The sequence below is a fragment of the Cervus elaphus genome, chromosome 13 (genome assembly GCF_910594005.1).
Source record: "Cervus elaphus chromosome 13, mCerEla1.1, whole genome shotgun sequence".
NCBI classification, from domain to species: Eukaryota; Metazoa; Chordata; class Mammalia; order Artiodactyla; family Cervidae; genus Cervus; species Cervus elaphus.
The window spans coordinates 40037981-40050090 of record NC_057827.1 but is presented as its reverse complement, the minus strand read 5'-3'; the positions used below and the strand labels follow the sequence as shown (position 1 = coordinate 40050090).

At 29.7% G+C, this 12110-nt stretch overlaps 1 protein-coding gene across 7 annotated transcripts in view; it reads left to right on the top strand.

Moving 5' to 3' along the window:
* Positions 1-12110, top strand: part of NOVA1 (NOVA alternative splicing regulator 1) — a 157700-nt gene that overhangs the window by 120843 nt on the left and 24747 nt on the right. For all 7 annotated transcript variants that reach the window (XM_043921591.1, XM_043921590.1, XM_043921596.1 and 4 more), the window contains one exon: positions 2158-2324. In XM_043921591.1, the coding sequence (XP_043777526.1) occupies positions 2158-2324 (167 nt within the window). The remainder of the gene's footprint in view (positions 1-2157; positions 2325-12110) is intronic.

The window sequence follows — 12110 nt, the reverse complement described above, 5'->3', positions numbered from 1 at the left end:
TCTATTAAATTAGAACTTTAAAAGCAACATGGATCATATAGTTCCTTTAGTTACTTAATACCATGTTTTATTTTTAAGAAATCTCTGTTGAGGCTTCACTGATTTCCTTTTCTGTCTTGGCATCCCCAGAAGAGCACTCTAGTTGTCTCCAAAAGCAGGATTGTAATCCGATCTGTGTTTTGTATTGTCTGCTGACTTAGATGAGAACACTTCACAGGAGCTGCATTGATCAGTTCTCATCCTTTCTAGTCATTTATAGGACAATTAATACAACCTTGTAAAGACTCCCTAGAGCATCCCTAATAAACTAGATCCTTTTACCCAAGAATAGATACAGAGATACATCAAGATACTCAAAGATGAGAAAAGCTGATTAGGAGAAACAGGAAATATTAAGCCTTGGAATTCACAATCTGAATATGTTTCAGATTGTCTCCCTCCTCACAACTAAAAGATACTGCTTTCTATTGAAAAATTTTTACAAATTAGGAAATGTAGCTTTTCATAAACTTGCATCTTTGTGGTTTAAAACAGGATAATTTAATTCAGGTGTGGTGGTAGTGGTGTAGTCCCTAAGTCATTTCCGACTCTTATGACCTTAGGGACTATATAGCCCACCAGGCTCCTCTGTCCATGGGATTCTCCAGGCAGGAATATGGAGTGTGTTGCCATTCCCTTCTCCTGGGAATTGTCCCAACCCAGGAATCGAATGCAGGTCTCTTGCATTGTAGGCAGATTCTTTACCAACTGAGTTACGAGGGAAGCCCCAATTTAGGTGTATACATATGATATTATTCTTTTATTCCTGCTCCCAATTCTTGTGATATAAGTCTTTTTTCTAAAGGTAAGAGTGATAATCTTTTACTGTTCTTTAAAAAAATTTTAAATGCTAGGGAAATGGTTTATATGGTAATCAATCCTTAAAGCAGTATAAACTCCTTGCAACTTTTTTAACGTGTAATTTCACATTTTTTTCCCTTCAAAATGTACTTTAAAATGTTTTTTATAGAATGGCTTAGAATTTTGAAACTGTGGTATGAAACAGATATGTGTTAAGTACTTGGGAGGTCACATTAGCTCAAAAACAAATATTTTAAAAGATTCTTTTTACTTGTTGATGACTGTTTAGTAAAAGAATACTGATGTCTGAGAAGTAAGTCTCTGTGTTTGCTGTGTTGAGCTGCTCAGCAGAAGATTACAGTTTAAGAACAGGCTGCTGCAGTGAGGCTCAAAATAGTCTGAAAAACTAATCACTTACTTTTATTGCCTTTATGTGTACTTGTATAGTATAAAAGAGTCTACAGGATTTGTGCATTAGACCCAACCAATTTCATTTGTCTTGTCTCACATCATATGTCTACATTTTATACACTAGATATGAAGCAAATAAAACTAATGGTATCTTTTATCAATTATTCATCAATTTCAAATGAAAAATAGTTTAAAATTTTGTTTTTAATTATGATATTCTGATTAAAATTGCATAATCAGTAAAAGCAGGGTTGATTATTCGTCCAATAAATATCTGTTATGTACCTATCATGTGCCAGGGATGCCTCTAGGCTTTAGGGAAGCTACAGCACAATGCAAAACAGACTAATTAACTGTTCTCTGAGAGCTTGCATTCTAGTAGAAACAAAAAAAAAAAATAGAAAATGTCAGATAGTGTTATTGCTTTGATTAAAAGAAGAACAGGGTACATGAAGAAAAGGTGGTAAAAATTCAGAAACTTACCTACTTTGTAAGCTTTCCAAGACCCCTTCTCTCCACTAATTTAAATGCTTTTTTTTTTTAAGTATATACCATCCATGTGTGCCATCCATGTAGATAACTTCCATTATTTCTTCATATCATAGTATCTTATAATTTTCTGGTTTGATGTCTGTTAGCATATACACTTTGGAAGTCCTCATCTTTGTGTTACTGGTTTCTAACCTAAGTTCTTTTATAAGTGCTCAGAAAGTATTGGTTATGTCAGTGAATGATGTACTCAAAACTTCTCATGGTTTCTGGTTCTGCTGGCCGTTTTTGAGATTTAGGGTTCTATTTTGTACATGATTTTATTGGCCTTAGTATATCATCCTTTTTTATAGTTTTTATGAAAAGCATACAAAGTGAGAGAGGAAATTTTCTGAAACTTAGATCTTTTGTCCACAGGTACTACTGAACGAGTGTGCTTGATCCAGGGAACAGTTGAAGCACTGAATGCAGTTCATGGGTTCATTGCAGAAAAAATTCGAGAAATGCCCCAAAATGTGGCCAAGACAGAACCAGTCAGCATTCTACAACCCCAGACCACCGTTAACCCAGATCGCATCAAACAAGTGAGTGTTTAGTTGGGAAATCAAAGACAGATATCCACAGTGTAGTATGAATTCCTTATTAAAGAAGCCTTAAAGGTTTAGCATATAAAGTTTTTCCCTAAGAATACTTAAAACATAACAGTTCTCACTTATTTACTTAAAAATTATCAGAGCCTCTTCTTTAGATTGATCAGTTTATTTATTGATCTAATTACTCATTTATTAGTGTTACACTGAGGAGCAATTATGGCTCATTTCTTCTATAATGCCCTTTTAAAAATTATAGATACAAATTTGATTAATTTATAAGAATTTAACCTATTTAAAATTTTATCACTTTTAAAATAAAGGATAAAAATTGAGACTACATTCTCAAAATTCCTAATACCACATTCTCAATATTTTTAGTCTCTCGTATAGTTACGCATAGAAACTCCTGTTTTGTTAATTTAATTGTCATGTTCAATATTTTTTATAAACAAATATGTATAAGTAAATTTTTGTACCTAGCAAACAGTTCTTTGTTACAAATCAGCTATTATGTTCTGTATAACTTGTACAGTATTTATATATATGTCATAAAGGGCCAATGTTTATTTTTAATGTGTGGGATTTTCTGTAACAAAACTTTTACTTGATAAAAGACAATGTTAGTTTTTAAGATTGAATAATGACAGACACTATGTAGGAAAAAAATGACATTCTTTAATGTAAAAATAAGGCAGATTCTTCCCCTTAAGCTCTTTTAAATCTTCAAAATTATTTGATACTTTATGTTTATTATGATTGTTTCTGCATTTGCCTTTTTATAGTTAGCTTCTTAATTTGTGATCATATTGATAGCTTTTATGCCTTCAAAAGAAATGTATTATTCATTCATTCACAGAATATTTAATTTACAGAATATTTACGTTAATTGTAATAAATTTGAAATGTAGCTCAAACTTATTAATTTCATGTTTCTGAGTTGAAAAAATATACTAGCCAGTGTTAGGAATTTATTATAATTTTCCCAATATATTGATAAATGTAAGGGTGTCTAATCAAATACAAATAGAGAAATTAATCATTATATATTTTCAAATTACAGGCCAAGTTTCAGTTTTCCTTTAATACTATTTAAAAAATCCTTCCATGTTTAGATCATGAGTAGGTAGCTTTTACACCATATAAGATCATTCATTTTATGCTCCTTGTCAGTATCAAAATATTTCAATTTGTAACCTTTCATAACTTTTCAAGGAAGTGTCTTTTAATTTACACATGGCAGGAGGTAAATATTTTAAACTTCTAAACATAAGTAGATATTTTTTATTCTTCACAAACATTTATAGTTTTGAAATTTTTGTCCATGCTAGGTAAATGTAAAGAATAATTTAAAACGTGATGCATTGAAAGCAGTACCTTGACTTAATCTAAATTTATCTAAATTCTAGAAGTATGAGTTTAAAGACCTCTGAAGTAAAATCACCTGGGGCTAAGAATTTACAGAATTGGCACTAAAGTGTAGGGTCTATTGATTTTCAACTTTAATCCAGCCTATTAATTCTCACATTTCTTTTGTAGTTTCTGTAAGTTTAAACACTTAGGGAAGGCAGTGAATATATTGATTTTTTTTTAAAAAGGTAAAACATGAAATATACTTTGAGTACTGTATAACTGGCAATATATTCAGCACAATGATATGAATGAATTTTTTTTTGTAATAATACCGTCAAATAATGGTCTATGAGTCATTGTGAAAACTAACTTTCTCTGTGGCAAATGAAATTTATAGGTTGTCATCTGTCTAGTGTCAATACAGATTTATGAAAGCTAGAATTTTAAAATATTTGGTTCATTTCTATTTTTACTTGCCTTGTTCAGATAATGTTATTTGAATTCAAAATAGGTGGTTAAAAAATAATGGTGATTGATTTAATTTTGCATGTTTACATTCATTTCTAAACCTTATAAGATATTCATTAAATTGAAATTATTATTGATTATTTAATATTTTCATGTAATCAATAGTGATGTGAAAGTATTATTTTAAAAGATTCATTAAAAGAGTACTCTAAATTTAGTAGAGTAATATATTTAATACTTAAACAGTTCCTTAAAAATGGAAAATTTGAAAAATTTACTCAAAAATTCTGGATGAGAAATTGAGCATATTTCCACGATACGTAGATCAAGAGAGTTATTTATGTTCTAAATTTGAGATTCTCTTAACTTTCTAGGTAGGTATCCTATTTTACAATGTGAAACTTTTTGTTGGATCATTGTCTAAATAATAAGTCAAAAGAATTGGAAATGACTTAACGACTGAGCAGCAACAAATAAATTTAAATTACCATTATTTTATATCTGGAGAAATTATGCTGGTAATCCAGTATAAAATAATTATATCTAAAAGAAATTATTTTATAATGGAACAGATAAAAGTATATTTTATATAATTCTATATATCTTTTAGCTTTTAGTACATAGACTAATAATAATATTTCTTTTAAAATGATAGTCATTCACCTAACTAACATTTACATTCCCTTTGGACTTCAACTCTGAAGTTAATTTTTAAAGTAACTTCTTTAAACATTTTTAAGACACTTTCTTCTAGTTAAGATTATGTAAAGAATAAAATTAGAATTTTAAAAATTGCTGGAGCCAGAAAATGTAGTTCCTCATAGAAATGAACTAATATTAGATATGAAATTAAATTTTCCTAATGTTTGTTACAACATACTTATTGTTTTTTATGGTTGATAATATAAGATTTTGTTTACTAAAGAAGTATAATTTATATATAACTTGGACTTAAAATAGAAAGTCAGTTCTAAACAAATAAATCTTGCTTTAAAAGTTTTAATTCTGTCAAGCATATAGTAGAAAAGCTTTTGTATACATATATATATAATATGTATAGTATATGTATTTTAGAAAGCTTATGAATTTTTGCCTAACTAAAAAGTTTATGACATTTTGATTCTACTTGTTTGACTTCATATGAATAGAATGCTGGATTTCTAATTTAAAAAAAATAGATATGCAACAAGCAACAAAGGTTTACTGTATAGCACAGGCAACTATAGTCAATATCATATAATAACCTATAATGGAAAGTAATTTCAAAAATAATATATGTGTATATGTATAATTGAATAACAGGAAATAAGAAATATACTTTTTGAAATTTAAAAAGTTATAGTTTTATACAATATATTATTATGACTTTTATAAAATATTCTGAATTACATGATATAGATACAGTTGGTTACTAAATAAATTGCATGAACCAGAATATTCTCTCAAAATGAAACTTTATTGACTGAATGAATTCTCAGCCAAGTATAAGTTTTTAGAAAAGTAATACATACTGATCTCACAAGTCTTTCATACAGAAGAATCTTGAAATCTAGCATGATAGCCTTACATCCAACTTTAGATATTAGATGTGAACTATGTAGTTCTTTACTCAGATGTGCTTTGTTTGTTTGTTTGTTTTAAATGAAATATTTATTTGCTGATAGGAAGGGACTCCAATATTTCATATATTCAAAATGATGATAATATCTGTTGAATAATCAAAGTATATAATATATATTCTATAGCTTTAAAATCAGATTTTCATGAAGGACATAAATACTGTCATGCTCATTTCTTTGAGAAACAGATACACAGGAGGAACCAATAAGCCAGAATTAAAACATATTAATTGCCACATAGAACATTCTTATTTCTTAGTTTTAAGATGTGCAAATAGCAGAGACATTCAATGATCTTCAGGTAATTTAGACTTTCCCTAGAAGCTCATTCCTAGTGCACATCTTAGCTCAGATTTTTGATGTCCATGTTCTCATTTCCACCTTTTTATGTTTTGAATTTTGTACTTGTAACCTTTTTTTTTTCTCATAAGATTATTGAAAATTTTCCTCTTGTTATAAGTCACTCAAATCCCTCTCTTAAGTATGGTTATTTATACCTCATCAGTCAATATAATGAACCCCAAAACATGGTAGAAATGATAGATTAGTAAGATAGTTGGCATTTGTTAACATCCTTTGTCTATTACAGGCTTTCAGTGGGTTTTATTTATGTTTTTTGAGTCAAATGTATTTTTAAGAAAAACTGCATTAAGAAAGAAATAGTTATAGGAATCTATATAATTATTTTGTATTTAAAAATTAAATTAAGATACCAAAAATCTCATTTAGCTCAAAGAATTTTATTTTCATCATAAAAAAATTGGCAAGATTAGCTCATAATTTGTTCATTATTCATTCATTCAATTATAAATTTATTAAATACCTTCTTAGTGAATTGCAGAATATATTAAATTATAACCCTTGCTCTCTCAAGCTAGTTTATGAGATCATAAATGCTCAATATAACTAATAAAGATATAAAACTGCATATATATACCAAAACTACAATATAAACAGTGCACCATAAAAGTTTGGCAGAGTGTGAAAGAAATGTAGGCTAGAGTGACATTTGGTTTTGTGAAAGAGGTAAAAACTTGAACTGGACTCTGAAGACTATAGAGGAATTGCCTGGTTAGAGGAGAAAAAAGAAAAAAGCTTATTTTAGACAGATGAAGCAATATGGATTTGAGAAGAAAGATGCCATAATTGTTGAATAGTAAAGCAATTTTCTTGACAAAAGTGGGACATTTGTGTTGTAGTTTAGAGGAAATTAATGTTAGATAAGTTGTATGGAACCAGATAATGGCGAGTCATGGATGTCTGGCCAAAGGGTTTCCTAGAGACTACAAATTCTTCTAATACTTTCCCTTTTAAATTCTCTTGGAGGGGGTTATGAAAAAAAGAAAAAGAGGTACTTCTACACATTGTTTTCTTCTGTGCTAAAACTCCACACATATTAGAGTGCTTGTGGGAATAGCTGTTGATAGGAGAGGAAGATAATTATGACAATTACTGAGTGAGATCTACTATGCAGATCTTAGATTTGAAGGTTTATAAAATGATATTTTTTAAAGCTTTTCTTATGTCATATAAATCCAGGAGACAATAATCTGTCAGGAAAAAAGGATATTTTATGGTCATTGAAGATGATTCAATGAAGATTCAGTAACAGTGATAATAGTGTTGTATATGGTGCTTACTCTATTTCTGTGCTAGCCATTGTGCTATGCACTTAACATTTATTAAAACCTTTCATTCATCTGCACAAAATTCCTCTGAAGCAGGTATAGAGTCCATGTTATAGAAGCTGATGCTTAGAGAAATTTACTTACCCAAGGAAATGTAACTGGTAATTGATCTTAATACTGATCTGTATGAAAAAAATGCAGATAAAACAAAATCCAATAGACTTCTCTCTTCTAGGACTTTTCAGACTCTTGAATAAACATATGCAGCAAAAGGACCTTGTTCAAAATAGAAAGTCCTGTATCAGGGTGAAGAGACTAGGCAGTATTTTAAGAACAAGATGATGAGCACTTAATCTCCTCTGGTAGTGAAAGTTGAGACAAATGCTTGAAGTTAAAATATATTTCAAAGTGAAGTCTGTAAGAGTTTGGTACTGACTTGATTCTAGTTGTAAAATGATGAGGAAGGAATAAAAAATGGCCATTAGTGGTTTTGAGCCTAGCAAAATGTTAAGTTCTAGGAAGCAACTAGTGAATTTTAGTCAGGCATCTATTTGAGACAATATTTTTGTATGATTGTTTCAGTCACGTTGAATAAGTTGTACGTAATATTTTTTTTTCCTTAAAGTAGTCTTTGATTAGAAGCATAGATGAGAATTTAAAACTGAAAATATAGATCCTTAATTGCAGTATCAGTGATAATTTCACTTACACCTTCATTGTAGGCGAGGGAAAAAAAGCAAACAAATGAGATAGAGAAGCAGTTACTTTAAAAAAGTAACTCAGAAGTATTATAGTATAATGGTTAGGTGCCTAGGCTCTGGAATAGGTCTGCCAGTGTTCAAATTCTGCCTCTTTAATTTACCAGTTGTGTACACTGGAACAAGCTGTTTTACTTCTGTATACCTTGACTTCTTTACCTATAACATGGGGAAAGTAATAGTAACCTCTTCTGTAAGGGTATTGCATTAACCCACTATATCTGTACCTGGTTCCTAGTAAGTACTCCTCATTAATCATAAATATAAAAAGGAGAAAATAAGGGAAGTATAAGGAAAGATGCTAAAAAGGATCAAATACGCAAATAAAAGTTCAAAAATAACTTTTTAAAATAGAAATCATTGGAGATTCTAAAAGTCAGTTTCAGTTCTATGTTGAGAAAACAGTCGTTATTTCTTAATAATAGTATATCCTAAAGGTAAAAAGACTGGTTAGCTAAAAAGAGAGAAAAAAAAAGGTGTGAAGTGTGGGAACTGCTGACTTGAAAGTTTGGATATAAAAGGAGAAAAATACAAGTTAGATCAGAAAAATTCACATAACTACCCTGCTACTAAAGAGTGAATGGCTAATGTTAAAGAAGAAAAAGGAGTTTGAAAAGGAAGAGAAATTGGGGATGCCAAATACAGATGAGATTATTAAGGAACAAAATGAGTCAAGAGTGGTGGAAAGATTATAGGGTGTTAAGGTCATAGCTCTTGAAGAGTAGGAAGTCTGGGATATCACAGTTTTGTCTACCATGAAAAGAATGAGAAGATGGGGGAAAAGTGGTTTGGAAAATTGAAAAGGTTGAAATGAAGTCAATTGTAGTAGATAAGGAAGCTCATCCTGGAAAATCATGATCTCTTTCAGGTAATAAAAACTATCAATTGAAAAGAATATAAGATACATGGGACTGAATAGCTGAAAAGAAAGATAAAAGTACAGAATAGTGATTATGAGGAAAATAAGATATGGACTAGTAATCAATTATAAAAGACCTTTTGAAATTAGACAACATGAGTTTATATTAGAGCTAAGTAGTTCCAGGTAGTTCAGATATTGGGAGAAGGCTGGATATGTGTCAAGATGAAAAATCAAAGATGACAATTCCATATTTAAATAGTTGATTCATTATTTTTTATAGAGTAGTATGCAGATTTATTTAACAGAACTCAAAACAGACCTGTTCCAAATTAAAATTGAAATTTGTTGTTCATTGCTGTTTTCACTGTACCTGTGATAGACCTTGACAGTCTATTATTATAGATTTGCTTGAAGGTAAGCTTTTTTATTGTGGAGTTTATATTTATAGTAATATTCTCTGGTCCAGCTAAACTGCCACTTGTTAACAAGAAGACATTTCACAATGTGTAATCACTTTTTAGTTCTTATTCCCAAAAGCCTAGAAAAATCTACATTTAATTAAATAACTTATTAAATCTTGAATTTTAAAAACTATCTTACATTCCAAAGGATCCACTATTTTAAAATTATAAACTACTTCAAATTTTTTTGTAATAAGTAATTCAGCCTTCAGCATTTAAAGCAGAATTCTTAAAGACATTCATGTCCTATAAATTAAAATATTATACTTTTCCACTTGAAAGATAAAATTGTGCTAAAAAAATTGCGTATGCCCTTCATAATCACTACTTGATAAATACTTTAAAAAGGGATTCCCTTGTGGCTCAGACAGTAAAGTCTGCCTGCAATGCAGGGATCCAGGTTCAATCCCTGGGTCAGGAAGATCCCCTGGAGAAGGAAATGGCAACCCACTGCAGTATTCTTGCCTGGAAAATCCCATGGATGGAGGAGACTGGCAGGCTATAGTCCATGAGGTTGCAAAGGGTCAAACATGACTGAAATTACTTCACTTTCACTTAGAAAGAGGTCTTAACTGTATATACCCATTATAAATATTACTTAACACATTTTAATATATTGTTGCTATATGGATACTCAGTAGTTATATCTTCAAGATGTATATCAGAAATTTTACTAGGGGATTTTTTTAAACTTGAAACCACTTAAATTTTCAGTCTGTATTATGAATATAAATAAACAAGTGTTTATAAAATATTAGAAAAATAAACATATTGAACATGAAAGTATTTCTGTGACTTTTTCTGATCTATTTGTGTGGTTGAGAACAACTTTCAAAACTGTTTTTAATCTAATTAATAGAATATTTTACAGACATTAATATATTTACATTTATCTGCTTATCAGAACAATTTTTACAACTAGTATTTTAAAAAATCAACCAAAACACAAACTTTCTGGATTCTCTTCATTGCTAGAGCTTAAATTTGTAAAGAAAGGAGATTTCTTTGTATTTAAGAATATCTATATAAGTAATAGATAACTAGAAAACTAATCATGTGTTTATTACCACATTACATGTTTATAATTTTAAGAATTTAAACAAAAAAAAATTTTAGAAACAATTGATTGTGACATTGCCAAAATCGAATCCCTTAAAGCCCAAACTTGATTATCACCTGTTTTATTTAAAATATTAAAGTCTTAAAGTATTATATTCTGTAACAACCCTGTAATAACCAAAGTCTTAATGGTTTTATACACATTAATATTGTCCCAGAAGTTTAAAATTACTGTTTTTATTCCTGTGAGAAGGAAGTATCCTCAGAATTATTAAGGACAGTGTCAATGAATATGAGTTACATCAGTTACAAATACAGGCCCAATATTTCACATATATGCCAAGTGAAAAGAAAAATATGAAATAAATTGAAAAAAGATAGTATTGATCTTAGTGATCACTAAGTCTGAGTCACTTGATGTTACTACTTTTTCTACATATTTCTTTGCAGTATTTCAAGAGAATTCATATCTAGGGCAAGATGGCTGTCATAATGAACCTGTGATCCTTCAAGTTGATTTTACTATGAAAATAGAAGAACCCAACACATATACCTTATGCTTCTGTAGATTAATGAACTTAGCTTCTAACCTGTGTTGTGGTAGATGGCCTCTGGATTTATTTCACATCTATTTAGTCAACAATCTTATAATTATGCTGAGATTAATAAAGAACATATTTTAAAATATATGTTAACTACTCCCATGAAATCTGTACGGTGGCAGTTGTAACCAGAGGTGGGAAAATTTACTCTTCAATTCATAGTACATAGAATATTCACAAAGTCAGTGGCATATGTTTCTGCATAGTATTGCATGGAAAGTAAAATAGTAGGGTAATTATTAATGACTATTCGTGAAATTCTCTCTGGAGAAATGACTTTATAAAGTGAACTTATTACAAATAGCAAAAACAGAAAACAACGGATCTGAAGGGTTTTTTTTTCCTTCTCTTGTGAGGTATGCAGTTCTTCTTCCCTTTTAAAATATGATTTAACAAAAATCTTTGTATGACTATGCATTGTCTTGTTTTCCTCAAGGTTTTAAAGAAGAATCAAGAATCCCTGAACTGTTTAAAACATGATCAGATGTTAGAAGCAGTCTAAATTTGTTACTTGAGAGCAGTGAATTAAGCAGGAGCCTATGAATTTTTTTATCCTTTCTTTTACTCTTAAAAACTTTTTTCTATCCCAGTTAAGACTTACGAAATATTAAATGTGTAAATATGACTGACTTAAGTAATTTTATCTGCTTTTCCTGACACTGCTGAACCTTTAAAGTTATGCTTTTGCTCATGTCTGAGTAATTTTGAGGGTAGATATTAATATAAAACATAATTTACATGTAGAATTTGTCCATACTATAAAACTACCCCATTTCATATATTAAGAAATATTATCTACTGAGGATGCTACTTAAGTGATACAATTTGTCAAGTCAAAGTATACCTTTTTAAAAAGATAAAAACATCTTACATACACTTTTAGGTTACTGTATTAGACATCAGAAGTTTTAAAAATACCTTAAGAATATTATGGTCTCATGTGACGTGTTTTGTATATAGTTTTATATAT